The sequence below is a fragment of the Chiloscyllium punctatum genome, chromosome 32 (assembly GCF_047496795.1).
Source record: "Chiloscyllium punctatum isolate Juve2018m chromosome 32, sChiPun1.3, whole genome shotgun sequence".
In the NCBI taxonomy this organism is placed as follows: domain Eukaryota; kingdom Metazoa; phylum Chordata; class Chondrichthyes; order Orectolobiformes; family Hemiscylliidae; genus Chiloscyllium; species Chiloscyllium punctatum.
The window spans coordinates 41,804,612-41,829,591 of record NC_092770.1 but is presented as its reverse complement, the minus strand read 5'-3'; the positions used below and the strand labels follow the sequence as shown (position 1 = coordinate 41,829,591).

General features: G+C 40.8%; 1 protein-coding gene across 3 annotated transcripts in view; it reads left to right on the top strand.

The window, feature by feature from the left end:
- The window catches only part of LOC140458097 (IQ motif and SEC7 domain-containing protein 3-like), a 401,191-nt gene that overhangs the window by 229,569 nt on the left and 146,642 nt on the right, over nt 1–24,980 (top strand). For all 3 annotated transcript variants that reach the window (XM_072552166.1, XM_072552168.1, XM_072552167.1), the window contains exon 4: nt 17,365–18,452. In XM_072552166.1, the coding sequence (XP_072408267.1) occupies nt 17,365–18,452 (1,088 nt within the window). The remainder of the gene's footprint in view (nt 1–17,364; nt 18,453–24,980) is intronic.

The following is a 24,980-nucleotide window of genomic DNA, read 5'->3' as shown; positions in this document are numbered from 1 at the left end:
TTTGAGTGGTGCCACAAGACAACTGTAGATAACTGTTCATAATGTTTGTTCATCTGCATTTTTCATCCCACATAAATTCATGTCTATTTAATTATGCCTTTTATTCCATCTGATGTTCAGAGCCACTGAATACTACTAATAAAATTTAATTACCTATTGAACTCCCATTACAGCTTAACAATATTTCCTCATTTGTCTTTCTTACCTGAACTATCTTACCACAATCTGATGTTTGTAACGTTTTCTTTATTTGCTTGGTAAGACTGTATTAAAAAACAAATAGAAGGAGGCCATTTAGCCCTTCGAGTCTGTTTAACCATGTAATAAGATCCTGGTTGATCTGTGACCTAATTCCAAATTCTTTTGTCTTATTTTCCTTAACACATTTGGGTTTTAAAAAAAACTCTCAATCTCAGAGTTAAAATGATCAATTGATTAAACACCAAATTCCATTTCAGGAAGAGATTCCAAACTTCCACCATGTTGAAATGTTATCCAACTTCACTCCTGAATTGCTGGACCCTAATTTTTAGACTATTTATGCTACCTTGTCCTGGACTATTGAACTATCTTATCTGTGCCATTAATTGTTTGTAAACATGGATCAAATCACCCTTTAGTCTTCTAAACTTCAGTGAATACATCTTTAGTTTATCTGATCTCTGACCTTGCCTTGTAATTTAATACTTGGAGTCAAGGCATCAGTCAATAAATGTGTATTGTGCTCCCTCCAAATATGTCCTTCTTAAGGTGCTGTGTCAGGAATTGTTCATGGTGTCATAAGACACTATAGAATGTAAAGAATCTAGTTAAGCATATTTCCAAGTTTGTTTTCCTATGTACCAACTTAGCAGTAACGTCCATGCATTTTCTTGGATTGGGAGATCAGGGCAAGTACACAAGTGATAAAGGAGGCAGCAGCTTGGCAACCACTTACCAACAGAAGAAGGAACATAAACACATCAAAGAGTTCTTTTCTTAAATTGCAGAAATAGCTCTGAACTGAAATTAACTTGAGAGGCTTTGAAGCAGTAAGCAGCCCTACGTAAAGGAATTAAACCACTTATCTCAGTTTTAAATGATTAACTTTGTGCAGAATTCTAACCCTCCTTGAAGATCACCCAAAACTAGACCCATATTTTAAAATTAAAAGTTTCAAAAGTTGCTAAAAGGGTGCCTCGAACTGGAGGGATTTTTTTCACTCTTTCTTGCCCGAAATAGCAGATTGCTCCTCAGAATGTTTCTCAATGACCCATGGGTTGACTTCCTTCTACTGCTTCCTTCATTTTTAAGTGACTTATTATTTCTCCATTAGCAGTTCTTCAGTCCTCCAGCACTCATATGTAGCTATAGAGTCATAAATATGTTACCTCCAGTCCAGTTTCCAGGGGTGGAAAGCTACATGGTTGCCTCCCTTGTAAAATAGAGGTGGCAAAGATGGATCTTCTTCTGGGAAATAAAGCAAAGCAATAAATTCAACTTCTCATATAAGCATGGATATGTGTATAATGTGTGCGGTGTAATTGTCCTTGATCTCCCAAAAGCTACCTTTCATTGAAAGCCCCAAAGGAATTCTCAACCTATCCAGATTGCTTGCTGGAAATGAAACACCAGCTGGAAGAAAAGTTATTCCAGGTAATGAAGCTGTAATTAAACTTCTCCTACAAGTAATTCCCACACAGGCTCTCTTGAACTCTAGCTTCAGGGGAGACTCCACAGAAGCAGCATTAATGAGCATTTTTGCATTTTCGTTGGAGTTTCTTTTGATTTACGGTGGAAGTTAAAGCAGGTGGTTGGGGAACTCCTAAGTAAATTGTACATCTTGCTATGCAAAAACCTTGGACTTAGCTGCAACAAAAATAATTATACTAATCAAAATCCAGGGAAGTAACACTGAAAATTAGTATATTATTTTAAGAAGCCAACTCTTAAAGATCTGACCATCAAATTGTTGTTCTTCACATGTTTACTCTGAAATTTGTGCATTACAATGGTGTTCCACTGCCGGTTACTTCTTAATGATTTAGGACACTATTTTGAGGAAGGTTTGTTGTAAAAAAAACACTTTCCCACAATTTTCAATAACTGGTCAGAATGAGATTAACTATTGACTGTGCTCCAATTGAAGAAAATCCATTAGATCAACAAACCTTGAGGGAAAGTGGATTTTGTGGTAAAACCTGTCTAAATGTCTATGCTTCTCTATATCATCTTACTGTCTAAATATCCATTGTTCACAGTGGCTGTCCAAATGGCTGTCAGTCTTACTGATTAAAAATATCTGTTTCACTCATCATATTTTCTCATTTCTTTGTCCATATTGCTGCCTGTCCTTTGAAGGGGAAGTGAACTAACACTGCACTCTGAATAAGGAGTACTTCTCAGAGGAAGCTCTATTGCTCTAACCCTTACCTCTTTGAGCACAGCTCCAAACTAGAAACCGGGGGGGGGTCAGTGAATTGACCCTTATGTCTGAGCATCCCTTTCATGTGACTGGCTACGTTTTTTTCCCTTGGGATTCCCCTTTCAATAATAGAATTACTCATATTCTTGTTAAAATTTCTGACATTGTTCTTTATCTATCATTTGTCCATAAAAGCCACAGCTTCTCAGTTCAGTCTAAAGTGAAGCAAATAAACTGATGGCATAAAAACTTTGATAAAACTTCTTTGAATTTTTCAACCATATTCCCAGAAGATATGTTGCATTCAGTGAGAAGCTGGATTTGGTCTGGTAAAGAACAAATGATAAGAGCTGTGCCAATTAATTTTAATGAAAAATACATTATGAAGTCAGAAACGGTCTTCCCATGTCCCCAGTAAGGCTTATCTGCAAGTTCCTTCAATTAAATGTTTCAATTCATTTGAAAATCTGGGTTTGCTCTGCACATATATATCAATCGAGGAAAATGTCAATAGTTTCAAAAAGCTGATATTCAAGAACAGCTGTGAATTTCAAGCCATGCAAAACCAAATAGTTACCCTGGCTTTTGAACACATGTTGAAGATGTACCTAATGTTTCTTCACTGACATTAAAACAAAACATGAATATACAATAGCTTGTAGCAACAGCAGTAAGTGCTGAAGATACAAATTACTTAAACAGGGACATGGTAGCTTGAGGCAGAATTTGATTTTGAGTCTCTCCATTGTAAACTGTGCATTTTAGTTAATTATAAAATCTTTATACTTCACAATTAGTAGAAATTTTCATGTTGGTGGCTTGAAATCAAGCTCAAATATAATATCAGGATAATTGGATGAAGGTGTACTAAAGTAATTCAGGTATTATTTTAAAGACATTTTCATTTATTCATGGGATGTGTGCATTGTTGGCCAGGCCAATTCTATTGTCATTTCTCATCCGATTTTTTTTTTCTTTGTGATTCTTTCCACTTTTGTTGTTGTTTTTAACTGAGGTAAAATTCAATGGAAGTACAAAACTGAGAAGTTAAATTGGTTGGAGCATAAGCATTAAATAAGAATAATAATTTAATACGTTTAATAATATTTAATGCCTGAGTGATGTAAGACTGGTGTAGCACAGCACCACCATTGATGAAAAGATATTATTATTCAGCCAATGTTTCATCAGTCTACTCTGCCCAGATTACTCATGATTTTGAATGTGTTACCAGTACACCCCTCAATCTTCTCTCTAAAGAGAATAACGCCAGCTTCTTGAATCTATCCTTGTGACTAAAATCCCTCATCTCAGGAACCATTTTGCCAGATGTTTTCTGCGTCCCCTCTGAAGCCTTCTTAAAATGCGGTGCCCAGAATTATTCACAACAGGTGAAACTTTCTGTTTCTGTCAGGGTCTCACCCATTTGCTCAAAAGATTGCAAAGTACCTGAAGCTGACTCTTCAGAGAGCAAGGGCTGTCATATATTCTTGCAATCAGGTGGTTTAGAGAACAGTGGCGGACTTTCCTTTGAAGTCAAGACCTTTGGGCTTGATGTCCAGGCCAGCGAGAGCTGCTGGCCAATCAGAGGCAATCAGTTTTGCACTCGGCCATGCCACTGAGGAGATTGTGGCTGCCGTTTGGAATGAGGAGAAATATTGTGAAGAGCAAAGTGTCAGGCAAGTGCTTTTGTTTGTGTGGTGTCTGGGCTTGGATTTCATGGGGAAAGGGGGCATGAGATCAAGAGTAAACTATTGAAAATTGAGGGACCTGCCTCCACTCCACCCCCCCCTCCCCCCAACCCCCAACCCCCAACCCCCAACCCCCAACCCCCAAACAATCATGGTACAATGAGGTCTCTGATTGGTTGATTCTTACTTGTCCCAGCTCGACCTGTGATAATTGCAGTCAAGGCAGAATTAGGCCCTTAGTTGGTCATTAATTGACTCAGTTGTTGGCTGAGCAGAATCAAGTTTGTGTCTTGTTTCCTGGAATTGTTTCAGGATGTCCAAGACTGTAGGGAGGCTGTGGAGAAGGTAGCACTGACAGGGACTACTTGCGGACACAGAGATGGGCTCAAGTGCGTATACTTCAATGCAAGGAGTATCAGAAATAAGGTGGGTGAACTTAAGGCGTGGATCGGTACCTGGGACTACGATGTTGTGGCCATCACGGAAACATGGATAGATGAGGGACAGGAATGGCTGTTGGAGGTTCCTGGTTACAGATGTTTCAGTAAGATTAGGGAGGGTGGTAAAAAAGGAGGGGGTTGGCATTGCTAATTAGAAATGGTATAACGGCTGCAGAAAGGAAGTTTGAGGGGGATCTGCCTCTGGAGGTAGTATGGGCTAAAGTCAGAAATAGGAAAGGTGCAATCACCCTGTTGGGTTTTTATTATAGGCCCCCCAATAGCAGCAGAGATGTGGAGAAACAGATTGGGAAACAGATTTTGGAAAGGTGCAGAAGCCACAGGGTCGTAGTCATGGGCGACTTCAACTTCCCAAATATTGATTGGAAGCTCTTTAGATCAAGTAGATTGGATGGGGCGGTGTTTGTGCAGTGTGTCCAGGAAGCTTTTCTAACGCAGTATGTAGATTGTCCAACCAGAGGGGAGGCTATATTGGATTTGGTACTCGGTAATGAGCCGGGACAAATGGTGGGCTTGTTAGTGGGTGAACATTTTGGTGATGGTGACCACAATTCTGTGACTTTCACCTTGGTTATGGAGAGAGATAGGTGCGCACAACAAGGAAGTTTTTACAATTGGGGGAAGGGAAATTACGATGCTGTAAGACAGGATTTGAGGAGCATACGTTGGGAGCATAGGCTGTCAGGGAAGGATGTGGTGGAAATGTGGAACTTTTTCAAGGAGCAGATACGACGTGTCCTTGATATGTATGTACCGATCAGGCAGGAAAGAAATGGTCGTGTGAGGGAGCCTTGGTTGACGAGGGAGGTTGAATGTCTAGTAAAGAGGAAGAAGGAGGCTTACATAAGGTTGAGGAAACAGGGTTCAGACAGAGCAGTGGAGGGATACAGGATAGCCAGAAGGGACCTGAAGAAAGGGATTAGGAGAGCTAAGAGAGGGCATGAAAAATCCTTGGCGGATAGGATCAAGGATAACCCCAAGGCATTCTATGCGTATGTGAGAAACCTGAGAATGACGAGAACGAGGGTAGGTCCGATCAAGGACAGTGGTGGGAGACTGTGTATTGAGTCGGAAGAGATAGGAGAGGTCTTGAACAAGTACTTCTCTTCAGTATTTACGAACGAGAGGGACCGTATTGTTGAAGAGGAGAGTGTGAAACGGACTGATAAGCTAGAAGAGATACCTGTTAGGAAGGAAGATGTGTTGGACATTTTGAACAACTTGAGGATAGACAAGTCCCCCGGGCCTGACGGGATATATCCTAGGATTATGTGGGAAGCAAGAGAGGAAATTGCAGTACCGTTGGCAATGATCTTCTCGTCTTCACTGGCAACGGGGGTGGTACCAGGGGACTGGAGAGTAGCGAATGTTGTGCCCCTGTTCAAAAAAGGGAATAGGGATAACCCCGGGAATTACAGGCCAGTTAGTCTTACTTCTGTGGTAGGCAAAGTAATGGAAAGGGTACTGAGGGATAGGATTTACGAGTATCTGGAAAGACACTGCTTGATTAGGGACAGCCAGCACGGATTTGTGAAGGGTAGGTCTTGCCTTACAAGTCTTATTGAATTCTTCGAGGAGGTGACCAAGCATGTGGATGAGGGTAGAGCAGTGGATGTAGTGTACATGGATTTTAGTAAGGCATTTGATAAGGTTCCCCATGGTAGGCTTATGCGGAAAGTCAGGAGGCATGGGATAGAGGGAAATTTGGCCAATTGGATAGAAAACTGGCTAACCGGTCGAAGTCAGAGAGTGGTGGTAGATGGTAAATATTCAGCATGGAGTCCAGTTACAAGTGGAGTTCCGCAGGGATCAGTTCTGGGTCCTCTGCTGTTTGTAATTTTTATTAATGACTTAGATGAGGGAGTCGAAGGGTGGGTCAGTAAATTTGCAGATGATACAAAGATAGGTGGAGTTGTGGACAGTGAGGAGGGCTGTTGTCAGCTGCAGAGGGACTTAGATATGATTCAGAGCTGGGCTGAGGAGTGGCAGATGGAGTTCAACCCTGCCAAGTGTGAGGTTGTCCATTTTGGAAGAACAAATAAGAATGCGGAATACAGGGTTAATGGTAGGGTTCTTGGTCAGGTGGAGGAACAGAGGGATCTTGGGGTCTATGTACATAGATCTTTGAAGGTTGCCACTCAGGTGGATAGAGTTTGTAAGAAGGCCTATGGAGTATTAGCATTCATTAGCAGAGGGATTGAATTCAAGAGTCGTGAAGTGATGTTGCAGCTGTACAGGACTTTGGTTAGGCCACATTTGGAGTACTGTGTGCAGTTCTGGTCGCCTCACTTTAGGAAAGATGTGTAAGTTTTGGAGAGGGTGCAGAGAAGATTTACCAGGATGTTGCCTGGAATGGAGAGTAGGTCGTACGAGGATAGGTTGAGAGTTCTCGGCCTTTTCTCGTTGGAACGGCGAAGGATGAGGGGTGACTTGATAGAGGTTTATAAGATGATCAGAGGAATAGATAGAGTAGACAGTCAGAAACTTTTTCCCCGGGTACAACAGAGTGTTACAAGGGGACATAAATTTAAGGTGAAGGGTGGAAGGTATAGGGGAGATGTCAGGGGTGGGTTCTTTACCCAGAGAGTGGTGGGGGCATGGAATGCGCTGCCCGTGGGAGTGGTAGAGTCAGATTCATTGGCGACCTTTAAGCGGCATTTGGATAGGTACATGGATGGGTGCTTAATCTAGGTTAGAAGTTCGGCACAACATCGTGGGCCGAAGGGCCTGTTCTGTGCTGTATTGTTCTATGTTCTATGTTCTATGTTCTATTAAATTAAATGGAAAGGTGTCATGGTTCTGGATGGCTACAACCCCTCAAAATTAAGTTGCCTTCCTATTTCATGAGGACCCCCAACCTTTTAATTGAGGCTAAATAGAGTTTCATAAAAAAGGGAGGTGCAAAATAAAGATTGGTGGTGAGGGTGAAGCTTGGGGTGGATGTAAAGGTAAGGAAACTTGCTCAGAGGCACTGTGGGGTGTGGGTTGTTGCACAATATTTTTCTCTGTAAAGGTTAGAAATGTGAATTGAAATTATTTCCCTTTTTCTTCCCAATTCCCTTCTCTGCCAGAGCAGGAGATCTCTTTTCATCTATAGATCTAGAATTTCTAAGTCATGCTTAGTGGGAGGGGGAAGAGGGCAGAGGGTTGATGTTAGTGTCCCTAGGTCATCTACAGGGCCAGATTTATTTCTAACTGACAGGTGAACAGTGAGTATTTTCAAGCATACTTCCTTTTTCCCTCCACAATAAACCCTCCCCCGTATCTATCTCACCACTCATACAGCACATCAACAAAATCCACTCTTCTGTTGATCTTCAAACTTTAGTTTGATGAATGCAGGGATTTAGCTGAACAGGTTGTTATCCTGTTTTATAATTGCCATCCCAAGCAGTGTTCTACAATCAATTCAGATCCAAGCCAGTTGGTGAGAAAGAAACCAAGAGCAATTTCTTTTGGATAGAGTTTATTAACTGCTCAGTCTTCCAGCTGTTTCCACACATTGGTTCATTCTGTCCCCCTTTCATGTCTACTTAGGTGTTTAATCAATCAATTACCCACAATCACTTGCTTAATGAACACACACCTTCTGCGCAGTTATTTCATCCTCTCAAAAAAAAATGGACATACACAACTGGGCAATGCTCCCCATCATGTACATTCCTAAAACCCAGAGATTGGCCGAGTGCAAGGGGCTATGGCGTTGGGGAAGGGATACTTTGAAATGACAAACTCCCAGTGCATTCTTAGGCTCGATACAGCACAGTCAACACTAATGTTGTTTACCACTGGGAGCCTGTCATTTTAAAGTATTACTTTCCTAGCACTATTGTCACTCATATTGGGTAATTAATATATATGCAGAAATCAGAAAAATCTGGGAAACAGAAATAAAACAGAAATAAAATGGCCTGGAGGCAAAATGAACAAACTATAGTGCAACCTAGAATGCTGGCACATACAAGGTGAATTTCTCATTATTTTCCGACTCTGCTGTTCTTGTAAAACATCAATAACACTCGGAGTTGTTGATGCCCTTACAACATAACTTTTGGCTGACGTAGCTATTGTAGTTCAATTTACTTTACTTCTTTGCTTCCCCAGTATTGCTGCAATATACCTGATTGATACATGAGTCATTTTAAGAGGTAATAAATATGACTGAAGTGAATTTAGTGGACAAAACTGAATAACCCTTAAAATTATGACATGATATTAGCCTGCACCCTTTGTTTGCAAAGCTACCTTTTAATTTTATTGATTGCAGTGTGTAACCCAACACTAACACTTACTATTGAGTTGCTGCACGCAGTCTGAACCCAGAAATGCCTATGCCTAGCATCACTTAAAGAGAAGGTTCAATCTTCAGGTTTCTCAAAGCTTTCACTAGAGGCCTTGGTGCTGGAAGTGTCATGGTTGAGAGATGGTCTCTGCAACATTGGTCAAGGACGGTCTCTGGTCACATACGCCAACAGTATAGCCCTGATAACATGGCTGTAGTATGACAAGAACAATGATCTTACAAGCATGTCAAGGTTGGTGAATGCATCATCAAATATTACACACTGCACTCCAGTCTCACATTCTGTTCATCCCACTATACCTCATTCACTCAACCTATCAGCAATCTCTGTCATTCATGATTTGGATTTGACATCCATAGCTTCACTTCACCCTCAGATACTTGGCTTCTTACCCACATCTCATAGATTGCACACACTGTCAACTATTCAAACGCAATAGCTGCACCACTCAACAATGCTCACAAACATGAGGAGGGCAAGATGTCATACAATCGATGACAACAGACTGCAAACCTAACCAATTCTTTGTTATATTGATGATCCCACTAGAAGAAGGTAGACCAGTGGGCAATCCGAAAGAAATACACTGCCAAGCGGCCTTCTCGAGGGTGGGAAGTATGGGTGACCACATTTTCCTCTCTTTAGTCCCCAAAAACTAAATATTTGGATCTTATTCTGAACCAAGGCGATTAGACATTCATCATTCTAGAATCTTTGGGGCTTTCCTGCCTTGTTTTAACCTGTTCCCTTCTCTTCTCCCACTGCAGCATCACCTGCATTTTCCTTTTTGGTGGCTGTAGAGGTAATGAGCCTGAACTTGAATGATTGGTCAGGATGGTGAACAAATGTTTGGCAATCAATCTCATCTTGCTTCAGAAGGGTTGTTCTATCAGACAAGTCACAGTATCACATTAGTTAATTATAAAGGGTTCCCAGACTCTTCCAGGTCTCTGGAAGACTAAATCTGTGCTCCAGGAATGGGATAATACATTTCTTGCTATACTATTGTGATCTTGTTAACTCTTGCATTAATATTGGAAGTATATTTGGCAAGATTTCCTCTGTATAGTGTTCCTTGTAGAACATATTTTTGAGTTTTTACATGGATTTCACTTGAAAGCTGGAAAATCTTTACCATACTTAAACATTATAAAAGGAGATACAAAGTTGAACCTTTTTTGTCTTGCATTTACAAGGACTGAGATGCAAGAAATAGACTTAAACAATAGGACACCAATTTATACATCATGAGAAGAAGGTGCTGAATGATTGGGCTACTATTGTCATCTCTGAGGTGACGGTGGCTCAACCAATCAACAGTTCTTCTCATGCTGTGTAGATTGGTGTTCCCTTTTTTTTATATCTCATTTCTTGCGTCCTAGACTTATGAAGGCAAAACAAAAAGTGTTGACTTAGCAAAACTTAAAATTATTACCCCAAAGTATCTTGATTCTAACCTTATCAAAGCATTGTGAAATGAAACAGCCATTTCCTGAGACCTAGGGTGAAACACTACAAAACTGATTTGCTGTTATTAATGCAAAGAAAAACATTCCTGTTATACATAAGGCTGGTTTGAACTCAAGTCATACAGCGAAAGGCCACTGAACTCTTGCATGGCATCCTTTAAATGATCAGGTGTCTTAATCTTGTGACATATAATACAAATCAATTAAACCCCTTGGTAGCAGTTTTATCGAGAAAGTAAACTGTGAAGTTGCTCCTCTTTCAAGCTGAGATATTTTTGGGCTCGGTGAATGAGGAAACTAGCTCTGTTGTGTACTAGAGTTCATTCTATGGAAGTCAAAGGCCTTTGGAATCACACTGGTCCATGCTAGCACAATACCATATTCTGGCACATACCCACATAGCAGCCCTCCTGGCTTTAAGTCCCATTTGGCCCAAAGGTGTGCAATAACAGCTCTGCGCTGGTTGATTAGAAAATAGTTCCATTGTTTCCACAAATCTGCAGCTATTCAACTATGGCAGGTGCATGATTCAACACAATGTGACAGACTCTTTAAACAATAGAAGGTGAGGAGGAGGTTAATTTTACTGGACAGTGTTAACTTCACGATGTGATATTAAAGTCTGAATCTGTTTGCTATGAAATGTGGACGACTAAATGTGGTAAATTGAGCAGAGTGAGAGAATGGTGATGCAGAGGTTATCTTTGAGAGCTTCCTGTCATCTCCCCTCCAAAACCTTGTGAACTTCAGACTTTCCTCCATCTTATTCTCCTCCAGTTATAACTCAGTATTAAATTGAAGAACCTGGGAGATGTCATACTATCCTGGTGCTCCATTTATGCAGCTCCTGCTTGCAGCCAATCAGCAGCAGCAGTTTCCTCCGAATGAATATAAGAGCTGTGGACTTAATTGAGAAAAGGCATTGCTGTAGCAATTGCTAGTAGTGCATGATGCTGGGAGCTCTGCTGAATGCTCAGGTAGCAACAGTGTCAGCCATACTTGCTCTCTTATTTAAATGTTTTGAGCATCAGGAAATTTGAATGTTGTCTGCCTCAAAAGGAACAGATGAAGTCAGATCATGAATTGCAACCCTCCCCCCCCACCCCCACCATCCAAAGTGGGCCTTATCAAATAATTTGATCATTGTTATTTCAATTGCAGCTCTAACATTTTTCCATGGGCAAAATGTACAGGTGAAACATTCTTTGTGCATTCACAATAACATGCTCTTTCTTCATGCAAGAGTTGTGAGCCTATTGAACTGCTCCGATTCTAACACTATATATCATCCTGTTGGCTTTGTAAACATTCATTACATTTTGCTTGCAGACTGATCTGAGAGGCAGTGTAGGGAGGAGGGAGATGAAAGATAAGGTACATTTTCAGAATGTTGGGAGATTTGGAATATTGCACATGCAGGCAAGACTTCTAACTTGAAACGTGACCATAACATTATAAGGTTACGAAGCCTCAAGTAAAATCCATAGTGCAATTACTGGTTCATATGAAGCTGATAAACCAGACAAGCTTCAATCTCCTGGTTGGAGTTCATCTGAATCTGTTGATCAGACTGTTGTTTCAGTGCCACTCAATAATAACAACCTGCAATGTTATAGCTTTTCTAATGTGACAGAACTTCCAAACATACATGACGGTTTGTAATCAGACCCAAGTAGTAGGGAAATGGTGGGAGGTGGCCAAAGGTCTAACTGAAGAGATAATTGTTTTTTGAAGAACATTGAAGGTAATACAAGGTGAGGATGTTTAGAGAGATGCTAAGCTGTTTCTTTCATGGTAATTAATCATAATGACACGGCAATTTGCATCTTCTTTCTCCTGGGGATTTTATACAGTTTAGCAATTATTCTGATGAGGAATATCGTGGGAATTGCTGTCATTTTTAACCATCAAGATTTGAATGATTTTCATGTTCTGGAATGATGATGAACGTTCAGTGATGAATATTGTTAAGCAGGAATAGAAAGGATGCACAATGTGGTGTTTGCACATTCTCCCCGTGTCTGTGTGGGTTTCCCCCAGGTGCTCCGGTTTCCTCCCACAGTCCAAAGATGTGCAGGTCAGGTGAATTAGCCATGCTAAATTGCCCATAGTGTTAGGCGTATTAGTCAGAGGGAAATGGGTCTGGGTGGGTCACTCTTCAGAGGGTTAGTGTGGACTTGTTGGGCCGAAAGGCCTGTTTCCACACTGTAGGGAATCTAATCTAATCTAATCTCATCAAAACTTCAGGAAACCTTCTCTCATTGACTGTACTTTGAAGAAACATGGTAATTCATTTGAAGGACACCACTGATCTGTGACTTTTTGATTCTAGCATTGTTGTTTCCCCTGTGATAGTAATGTCCATGCGACAAAAACATTGGCTCAGAATTTGGAGAGTTATATCATTGTAATAGCTCATCTATGTAGAAACTGCCTGTGTTATTGTACAGAAGCACTAGGAAATCATGGTATAATGAGATATGCCTCAACTAAGGTTACTGTATTATCTTCTAGAATACTTTTACAGTTTCATCCTCTTCTTTATCAAAAACATTGTTTGGCAATAGCCCCTGCTGACAACAAATTTGCCTCCGCCGTATCTGCTCCCAGGAGGACCAGCTTCACCACAGAACACACCAGATGGTCTCCTTCTTTAGAGACCGCAATTTCCCTTCCCACTTAGTTAAAGATACCCTCCAATGCATCTCGTCCACATCCCGCACCTCCGCCCTCAGACCCCATCTCTCCAACCATAACAAGGACAGAACGCCCCTGGTGCTCACCTTCCACCCTACCAATCTTCGCATAAACCAAATCATCCGCCGACATTTCCGCCACCTCCAAAATTACCCCACCACCAGGGATATATTTCCTTCCCCGCCCCTTTCCGCCTTCCGCAAAGACCGTTCCCTCCGTGACTACCTGGTCAGGTCCATTCCCCCCTACGACCCACCCTCCCATCCTGGCACCTTCCCCTGCCACCACAGGAACCAGCGCCCACACCTCCTCCCTCACCTCTATCCAAGGCCCTAAAGGAGCCTTCCACATCCATCAAAGTTTTACTTGCACATCCACTAATATCATTTATTGTATCCGTTGCTCCCGATGCGGTTTCCTCTAGATTGGGGAGACTGGGCGCCTCCTAGCAGAGCGCTTTAGGGAACATCTCCGGGACACCCACACCAATCAACCACACCGCCCCGTGGACCAACATTTCAACTCCCCCTCCCATTCTGCCGAGGACATGGAGGTCCTGGGCCTCCTTCACCGCCAGACGCCTGGAGGAAGAATGCCTCATCTTCCGCCTCGGACCCCAGGGCATCAATGTGGACTTCAACAGTTTCCTCATTTTCCCCTTCCCCCACCTCCCCCTAGTTCCAAACTTCCAGCTCAGCGCTGTCCCCATGACTTGTCTGGACTTGTCCTACCTGCCTATCTCCTTTTCCACCTATCCACTCCACCCTCTCCTCCCTGACCTATCACCTTCATCCCCTCCCCCACTCACCTATTTTACTCTATGCTACTTTCTCCCCACCCCCACCCTCCTCTAGCTTATCTCTCCACGCTTCAGGCTCTCTGCCTTTTATTCCTGATGAAGGGCTTTTGCCCGAAACATCGATTTTGCTGCTCCTTGGATGCTGCCTGAACTGCTGTGCTCTTCCAGCACCACTAATCCAGAATCTGGTTTCCAGCATCTGCAGTCATTGTTTTTACCTCTAACAAATTTGCTAAACTAAACCAGCTGCAATGAACACTTTTTTTCTTTCTCTTTGATTGTTAAAAAAATCACACTGATTTCTGATTTTGACACCTTGCTGCAGGTTGGCAAGTAGGACAAGTGTGCTTTAAAGCTCACAAATTAGGCTAGAATCCTGATGTGCCAATTTTTTGCTTTACTCCTAATTTTTGCTGACTTTTGTTTGAAGTAGGACCTCCTTCAACTTTAAAATATGATACCCTGGATCAGACAATGGCTGGTGAGCAGGCTCCTTAGCTGGGAGATGTTTTGGCTTTGGCCAAGAATCTGATTGTTAACCAGTATAATAATAGGTGAGAAGACGTAAACTGACCTCCTGACCAGCAGACGTTAGCTTGGCTTAGATTGGAAAGAGCTCAGCTAGCAGCATGGGAAGATTGCAGCCTTGCAGCACATTTGCCAGTAGTTGGTCAGCACGACTCTGTTGTGTTTTCTTGCTCTGGTGGGTGCCCAACATGAACCAATATTGGCACAGGTGCCCAATAGCATTTTGAACTGAAGAAACTGGTCCTGAACCTGAATACTCCAGCAACAGTGCACATTCTACAATCAAAAAAGGAAATGCTGGAGCAGCAGGTCTGGCAGTAACTGTGGGAAGAAAAACAAAGTTGACATTTTGAGTGTAAAGACTGAAAGGGTCTGGAAAATGAAGGGTTTTATGCTGTTGACAAAAGTAGGGGGCATGCAGTGAGTGGAATAGATGGTGAGGGTGCCCAGAGGAAGAGACAAAGGGAATGCTAATGGTTGTAAAGGAAATGATTGAAAATTGGTGTTAATGGTAGGTTTGAATAGGAGAAAATAGGTCAGCTCTCTGAGACAAAGCCAACAATACACAAACAAGAAGTGATGGGGGGATGCGGATAATCAAAATGGAGAAAAGTGTTTATTCTCTGAAGTTGAATTCAATGCTGAGTCATTTCAGCAGTTAGGAGAATGAAGAGGAAGAATTAAAGGGGCAAGTGTTAGAAACTGCAACATTGTCCTTGGGGCTTTGTTTAAATAGGCGACCTATTTTCTCCTATTCAATCTTATTGTTAAGACTTACTTTACATCTCAATCGCTCCTTTACCACCATGAGCAAATCTCTTTGGTGCTCTGAGCACCCTCACCATCTGATCCTCTCACTGCTTCTCCCCCTTTGTCAGCAGCATAAAACCCACAGCTTTTTTTAACACATTTCATTTCTGAAGAAGGCTCAACCAGAATCACTAATTCTGCTTCTTTCTCCACTGCCAGACCTGATGAGTTTCTCCAATTTTTCTACTTTTATTTCAGATTTACAGCATGCACAGTATTTTGCTTTTATTATGTCAGAATGAAAGGCCTGTAGCACTTAAGAAACAAAAACAGAAATTACTGAAAAAACTCAGCAGGTCAGGCAGCATCTGTGGTGAGAAATCTGAGTTAACGTTTCTGTTCTGAAGAAGGATCACTCGATCCGAAACATTAAGGGGATGAAGGTGATAGGTCAGGGAGGAGAGGGTGGAGTGGATAGGTGGAAAAGGAGACAGGCAGGTAGGACAAGTCCCCCACTCACCCATTGTACTCTATGCTATTTTCTCCCCACCCCCACCCTCCTCTAGCTTATCTCTCCACACTTCAGGCTCACTGCCTTTATTCCTGATGAAGAGCTTTTGTCCGAAAGGTCAATTTCGAAGCTCCTTGGATGCTGCCTGAACTGCTGTGCTTTTCCAGCACCACTAATCCAGAATCTGGTTTCCAGCATCTGCAGTCATTGTTTTTACCTCATGGAATTATATAGTACAGAAAGTGACCTTTCAGCACATTGTCTCTGACTGGACAGGCTATCAATCCATCAACTTTGCAAAATTGCCTTCTCCCTTCAAAGTAGCTAGTGAATCAGTTTTCACCAATATTTTAGGCAATACATACCCAGACTTGTTGAGTAAAATAAATTTTCATCACCCCACAATCCCAGCTTTTATTTAATTATAATTTGGAAAGCCAGTTCATCTTAATTGAGCAATTACAACAGCGAACAAAAATCCCAAGAATGTTTTGTAAGAAACAAGATGTGATCACATGACCTTAGCATTCAAGCAAAAGGACTTGCATTTATGTTGCTCCTTTCAAGATTGGGCTGATGTAAACTGGTTTAATGAATACATTTTGGAGTTCAGACATTGGAGTTCAAATTATGGCAACTACCTTGTACACAAGGGCTCACAATGGCAATGAGATGGACGATCAGTACATATGTTGAGATGCGCTGGTTTGAGGAATTTGAGGAATTCAACACGAGTTGGTCATAATATTGGAGAATGCCATGAGATAACTTTACAACCAACTGAACTGAAGCATCAGCTTAGCATCTCCCTTCAAAGACTGTAGCCTGGAAGCAATAGCACTACTTCACTATACAGGTACTGAGATTTCATCTGAGATTTAGACTGAATTCCCAGAATGGGCTCTGAGCCTAAGACCGAATGTTGCCATGGAGCAAAACTAACACTGAATGTATTTTACAAAACATTGTATTCTTCTCTCCTCTCTTCCCTGCTTTTAAATCCACCCTCCCCCCACGCAAACCTCCCATTTATTTTTCAATGTCTCCATCCTTCTGTTTCTGTTTTTCACTTCACTGCTTGCCTTTCATTAAGCTGTTGAAAGTAACCAGAGACAAAAAAACTGCAGATGCTGGAATCCAAGGGAGACATTCAGGAGGCTGGAAGAGAACAGCTAGCCAGGCAGCATCAGGAGATGGCAAAGTAGGAGGGTTACACCCAAAATGTTGATTTCTCCACCTCCTGATGCTGGCTGGCTTGCTGTGATCTTCAGCCTCCTGCTTTTCTAAGTTGATAATGCTGCGCAGTACAAGTGCCCTCTGACAGTGATCCCTGCAGACAGGAAATCACAATACTTAAACTAGGCCGGAGTTTGCAATTCCTCATGTGGATGAGTTGATACGCTCAACAACTGTGAGGAGTCTTAACATGTTCCATATGCTGTTGTGTTGAATTTTCAATATGAGAAGTTGCAGTGCAGTTAAGTAGTGTTCTAGTGTGATGACATTACAGCAACTCATTTATAGAGTTTTGTGGTAAGGTTTTTTTTTCTGTGAAGAAGTAATCTCCCTCTAACCAGGTAAGGTGAATGAAAGTCTGAAAAAGATGAAACCTTAAGGTGGGAATTCTTAGACATTTCCCATTCATACAGTATATGTACTTATATACAAATGAGCAGTATCATTATTTGAGGTTTTCTATGTTGAGAGCTATGTTCAGAATGGTGTTTGATATCCCGTATCTCTCCTGTTTCAGATTGAAATGCTGGAACACAAATATGGAGGCCATTTGGTATCTCGCCGGGCTGCCTGTACCATCCAAACAGCCTTCCGTCAGTACCAACTCAGCAAGAACTTTGAAAAGATTCGGAATTCCTTGCTGGAAAGCCGCATGCCCAGACGCATTTCTCTACGAAAGGTCAGGTTACAGAATGCAGAGAGTTTAATGGAAGGGTATAATTTTGCAGGAATCCCTCTGGTGCGGTCACCATCTTTACCTGCAAGTATCAGTGGGGCTCTGACTGAACTTGAGGACTCCTTCACAGAGCAAGTTAAATCACTAGCAAAGTCAATTGATGATGCTCTCAGCTCCTGGAGCTTGAAGACAATGTGTTCGCTGCAAGATGGCAGTAGTTATCAATTCACAGAGACTTTCAGCAGTGCATCGATGCAGGACAGGTCAGGAGGTGAGATGGGGAAAACAGGACAAGAAGGCAGTGATGACAAACTGGAAGATGGCCTTGCACAAAGTGGGAGTACGCTTATGATGGCCTTCAGGGATGTCACCTTCCATATCGAAAACAAAAACATGTCCGTTTCTTCCCTCATGGAATCAGCTTCAGTTGCCATGGCAAACTGTGAGAGTGCTCCACCAGAGTCTGAGCAGAATGTTGTAGTTGCTAAAGATGAGCAGAGTCCAAGGGAAGAGAGAGAGAAAGGTTCCCAAAGTTCTTCTTCAGAACAAGAACAGATGATCATTCAAAATAATCATCCTTTCACAGAACTGAATGTTAATATCAACTCCAATGGACTAGGAGGGGATTTGGTGGGGCAGAACCAATTGGCAATGCAGAATATTCAAATTGACCATAACAATGGAATAATGCCAGATCCTCAGTTGGAATCTAATCGTTTGGACAATGCAGAACAACTCAGCAGCAGCAGTACAACCTCCATCTCTGCTAAGTCACCATCTGAAGTCTCTTCGAAGGAGGCATTGCATGCCATGATATTGAGCATGCCCAGATACCACTGTGAGAATCCAAGCAGCTGCAAGTCACCAACGCTGTCTACTGACATCATCCGCAAACGCTTGTATCGTATCGGCCTCAATCTTTTCAATGTGTAAGTAAACAGCAGCAGCAGAATTCAAGCTTTTATGTAGAGAAGCAAATGAGTAATAATGTTAATCCAATTTGAGAAAGTCCTGTTGGGGAAAGTTTATTAACAATCTCCCGAAACTGGAATGCTGCATAAAGAAGCAAGCTTTAGGTTATGATTGCACTTTGCTAGAAACTCTCATGTTACTGCAATTTATGGTCCTGAAATCTTCTGGCACACCTCAGTTGTCAGACATGAGTGTGGTAGAAAGCATAGGAATTAATCTGAGACCTGCTGTAGTCCAACAGTAACTCCTAATCAAAAGGCTGGAGGACCCAGATAATCTCTGATTGATCTGGAATTTTCCTCCTATTTCCAGTCCTCTGCTCTGGCAGGTGCCTGAGATTGGCTTAGCTCCCATTGATCTTATATACTAGTGGGGGTCAAATGACACGTTTTATAGTGAATATTCACACTGCATTTTCAGCCTAATGATTTAGTCCCCTGATCTATTTCTGTTTTTTTCCTTCCTTCTTTCAAACTTATTCATTTTCCATTTTTTGGTGCAGTTGCAAAACATTAAATGAATTGTTATCTTTGTAATCCTTTCAATAGGCTTTGTGTTCTGACCCATTGGACACTTTCTTATATAAATTCAAACATTTTCAGTTAGATTTACTGTTTTCAGTTTACTGCCAGAAAACTGCTTTATTTTCCTTTCCCTCTTTTAATTTAGCATAATTTTCTGATGGTTCCCAAGATGAATATTTCACATGGAATGATAGACCTTTGAACCCCCCCTTTAATTGAAAATGTTTAAGACATAGTTCTATTTGATCTTCTCAGTTGTTTCTTTTTACTGTTTATAATTTACAGCTGTTAACAAATGTAAGGATACTTTGTTTTAGTATTCTGTATTATGATACCATGCTAATAAGTTTTGAAAGACACCAATAAGTATATCATGAATTCCCCTTGTAATATCAAAGCATTATACAAAATCTGGTAGACTACATCTCTGCTTCAAGTAAGTATTCCACAAAATAACTCCTAATATGAACCTCTAGATATATCTCTCTGATGCATTTGTGGCATTCTTATTGCAAGTAAACTACAGACCATTCTGCAATAACGCGGTAATTCCTTTCTTGTGCAATCCCATGTTCTAAGAAAATTGTGTAATAGCAGCACCATTTAAGCTAATGAGGCCGAAATCACATCATAACCAATACACGCTTTAGAAACAGTGTCCCCAGTTCATTGAACATGTTATGGTGAATTCGCATTAACAAAACGCGCATTATAGCAAAACGACCTGTATGCCTGATAGTCAAATATCCTCACACTTTTCCATTAGAACGTTGAACACAAGAAGTCAGAAAAGGTTCATTTTAAATTACCAGTTTTGGCCAATCTTATGGTGTCAGTTGTAATCATAGAGGTTCCCATGTTGTACCACAAGACATGTCACCATTTCAAAATGCTAAGTACTCCCAGCAGGATATATATATATATATATGACTTTGAAAGAGTTAACGTAAACTAGTGCTCAGTTTTTAATTAAGTGGTTGTAAAAGGAAAATAAAATTGACTTCAGCATCAAATATTGATTGTAGATTCTGAAGTGGACATTAAATGTGGAATATCAGCATTATGTCCCGATTGAAGATAGCACCTACTGGACTTTATCAGATTCTATCCTTCTTCAAAGTGGCCACACAGAAGGTCTGTGGTAACTTGATTGTAAGGAAAATCATAATAATTTAAAACAGAATTGCAAGTTAGAAAATTATAATTGTATTTCGCACCATGTTCCATTCATTGAAGTCAGCAGGGGAAATAATTGAGAATTGCGCTGATGATCCTGGGGTAACTGAGAGTCCTATCTGTTGGCACATACTTGGAAACTAGCCCCAACTTGGTTTTATCTTGCATCATACTAAGCCTTTGTTATTCATTGCAAATAGACGTCACCATCTATTTGGACCTTGTTTCAGTTCACCTATTAAAACTCCCTTACCACCTGCTCAACATGCAAATGGTTGCCAGAGTACAGTGCAAATGAAAAGATTCATTTGGCAAGCAAGTGCATTGTGTTAATAACATATGCAGAGTCTTGGCACAGCAGTACTGCTGAAATAGAAAGCAAGTTAATACAAGAAATAAGCAACAAATAGACCTGTCTAATGCAATCAGTTTGACAAAGCATTACTTGGTGAATATACAAAACCATCATTATTAAGCAGCTATGATGTTGATGGCTTATTTTGATAAACGTGCTTGTAAATATAGTTTTGTCTGTAAAGTCACAATGTCTGATTATTTTCCTTTTCTTCCTTTTCTAAAAATGAAAATATCAGAGAAATGAAGCAAACTTCTCTACATATCAATTTTATTTGGTCTGCTCAAGAAAATCTGGGTATCGTCTTTCATGTTGTTTTTTTGTTTTGTAGCTGATCAAAATGTTTTACTCAACCTCGTAATGCAATTTGAACTTCCATTGAAGAAAAATAACACTAATGGGCTATTCTCATGAAATTCATAATCACATTCTCATTGAATGTATTTACAATTTCATTCAAACAAATTGGCCACGTAACTCATTTATTGCCTCATCATACATATCAACCAAAATGGAATTTCTCCTTTATACTCCTCTTTCAGCAGATATAATAGTCAGTGCAACAACAGTCAGATATAATAAGGAAAGAAAGATGACCAGTATGAATGTTGTCTATAATAAACCACCTGTATCTCTCAATTAAAGCCAAATCTTGAATTAACTTATGGATCCATTATCCTTTACAGAAGTCCCTGATCCCCTCAATTAGATATGCAAACAGAAAGTGCCAGAGAAACACAGCAGCTCTTGCAACATCTGTGGAGAAAGAAACAAAGTTAATATCTTGAGTCAAAAATGACTCTTCTTTGAAATTATGTTGTGCTTATAGTTACGCTCAGTAATACATTGTACTTTACCTTACACAGGGAGTATTTTCTATATGTTCTGCTGTAATAGATACCTTCACATTACTTATACCTGTGGTCAATATTGTCATTAGGCTTTCCATCTAGAACCAATCTTTGATGTGGGTTATAAGTTCAGACTCTGGGAACTGGATTTGAATGCATGTTGACTGAATGGCACGAATGACTTTGTTTTGTCAAAAGTAAGTTGAACTGGGTTTGGAACTTTTCCTTGGAAACAAACCCAAACAAGCAGACACAATGCAACCAAAAACTATAGCCACATTACCTTACATCAAAGACATATCAGAAATAATTTCCAGACTACTCAAACCCCTTGGCATCATGATAGCCCACAAATCTACTAATACATTAAACTGCAACTAATGAACCTAAAGAATCTACTAAATACGAACGTCGTTTATAAGATACCATGTAAGAACTGTAAAAAACACTACATTGGACAGAGTAGCAGGAAACTTGCCACCAGGTTACATGAACACCAACTGGCCACCGATAAACATGACCCACTTTCACTAGTTTCTATATATACAAACAAAGAAGGACACCACTTCGACTGGGATAACATACACATCCTAGGACAGGTGAAACAAAGACATGCATGAGAATTCTTAGAGGCATGGCATTCTAACCAGAACTCTATCAATGAACACATTAATTTAGATGCTATCTACCTTGCCTTGAGAAAAAATAAACAGGAAATGACCACCCATCTTAAGAAACCAAGATCTATATATATATGAACAGTGGAACATACCACCAGCGCTCCACCGGAGATTCTCACTGATGATGTTACCTATTATGTTGACGAAACATCTGAAAACAAATCCTCAAGCTCAGTGAGCTAACTTATGTACCTTTCCTCAACTTTTCTTCATAAGACATGCCTTCCAGTCCAGGCAGCATCCTGGTAAACCTCCTCTGCAATCTCTCCAAAGCTTCCACTTTTTTCCTGTAATGAGGCAACCAGAACTGGATGCAATATTCCACGTGTGGTCTAACCAGGACTCTATAGAGAGTTCCAGCATAACCTCACAGCTCTTAAACTAAGTCCTCCTGCTCATGAAAGCCAACACACCATAAGCCTTCTTACCCTGTCAACCTGGGTAGCAACTTTGTGGGATCTATGGACATGGACCCCAAGATCCCTCTGTTCCTCCACACTGCCAAGATTCCTGCCTTTTACCCTGTATTCTGCATTCAAATTTGACCTTCCAAAGTGAATGACTTCAGACTTTTCCAGGTTGAACTCCATCTGCCACTTCTCAGCCCAGCCCTGCATCCTGTCAATGTCCTGTTGCAACCAACAGCCTTCCACACTATCCACTACTCCACCAACCTTTGTGGCATTGGCAAACTTACTAACTCACCCTTCCACTACCTTATCCAAGTCAATCATAAAAATCACAAAGAGCAAAGGTCCCACAACTGATCCCTACAGAACACCACTGGTCGCTGAGCTCCAGGCTGAATGTTTTCCATCTACTATATATTACTTGTGTAATGCTGCAGTTTACTTGGTCTTTTTCTTGCTATATGTTTCATATGATCTTTAATATTCCACAATAACAACTAATCTAAGCTTTGGTGGAATTTAAATGCCCAATGTTAGCAGTCTAACCTGTGAAGTGATCTGCATGACCTACACATTAATAGTGTAGGTAAATGAACCTACTTGTGCTTCACATGACAAAGGGCCTAGGGTACATTGCATACAGCCCTTCTAGATTGTTTTTATGTCAGATTACAACTCTGTCTCTCCCTCGCTAAGATTAATTGTGGCTGATTATCTACTCTAGCTACTTTCTAAGTCTGTTAACACCTTTTTCACACAGTCTTAACACGTTCTGGTGGTTCTTGTCAAGAGGGAAGAGATTTTTAAAAAACGTGAGTTTGAATATGTATTTTGTCACTTTTGGATATCTCCTAAGCATCTGTCTCTTAAATAACATCATGACTTCTTCTTGGTTACTTTCTTCTCAAGACTTCTTGTCCAACAATCCCGAATTGCCTTAGAAAGAGGGTAAAGTGATAAACTAATTGACAGTACTTGGCCATTATTGGGTTTCCAGTAATAGATCTCTATAATTTTTTTTAGTTCCTACCGTGATTTGTCAGTGCATCCTTCTTAATGGCCTGTTTAATAATGTATTTTTTGTCATCTATCCAGCAGTAAATGGACTAATTAACATGTTATTCCGTGGAATGAGTTTGAAGGATTTCTGACAATTGAATTTTTTTATTGATCATTGACAGATCAAAATGAGTTTCAACAATATTTTGTTCTCAGTTGAAGGGCTGTGACACTGGAACAAATGCTAATATTTTGGAAACGAAGCAACTCAGATGTGATCAGTAGGTTATGAATGTAGTAGTTTGTCTATAACTAAAATTAGTGCCAAACCTTTAAAGTGAAAAATGTGCCCATTTTTCCTTTTTTAAATTCACTTGTGAAGTGTGGACATCGCTGACTGGGCCAGTATTTATTGCCCATCCCTAGCTGCCCTTGAGAAGATGCCCTGGGTTCTCATGTTTTCAATATATTTCTTGAATTTCCTTTTGATAAACTCCTAAATTTCAGAAATTATTTTGATTGCAAAGAAATATATCAAAACGTATGACACTGGAAAAGCATAGCAGGTCAGGCAGCATCTGAGGAGCAGAACGGTTGACATTTCGAGCATAAGTTCTTCATCAAAATGAAGAGTTAATGCTCAAAACGTCAACTGTCCTGTTCCTCAGATGCTGCCTGACCTGTTGTGCTTTTCCGCACCAGACTTTTTGACTGTGATCTCCAGCATCTGCAGTCCTCACTTTCTCCTAGCTAAGAAATGTGTGTCAGTGAGTTTGCTGTGATGATTTGAGGTCCATATGGGTGACTTGTGTGCCTTAAAATTTTAAGGTGAAATGAGGAGTTGATGGGTTTATCTGGGTTTGGTTACAATCTCCAATTACAGAAATGTTCGGCTATTTTTGCCAGATTAGAGATTTACATGGTCTAGAGACCTCCAACTCACCATATGGCAACATAAACGCCCTTGAACATATTGAACTATGGTGAAACCTGGAGGAATGCTTGGGGAGAAAGTAACGCTTACAAATAAACACCTTAGCCTAAACTTTCCCAGCCTTTAGGAAATATGGGCAATAGTGGGTCAGTTGGGAACATATGATGAAATTGGAAAAAAAATTAGATTCTTAATATCGAGAAAGAGAAAATGATTTTCAACCCAAGACTTGAATGGCAAAATGAGAATCTCACTAGCGAATGGCAAGAGGCCTATTTGCATTTCTATCTCACTTGTACCTAATGTCACCCCTGATTTATATGCAGTTTGCTACTTTCACATGCAGCAGAGAAAATGTAGATGCCACCAACTCCCAGAATGAAAGCCAGAACAACTCACCAAGAGCTCCAGCTTGCCCCTTGCTCCTCCAGACTTCCACTTGACCAGCAGTCCCCACCATCTCCAGGTACATTCCATACGTAGCAAATGCCTGCACCAACCATCCACAAAAGTCAGTGTCAGACACTCATGACCACAACACACTATCACAGCACTT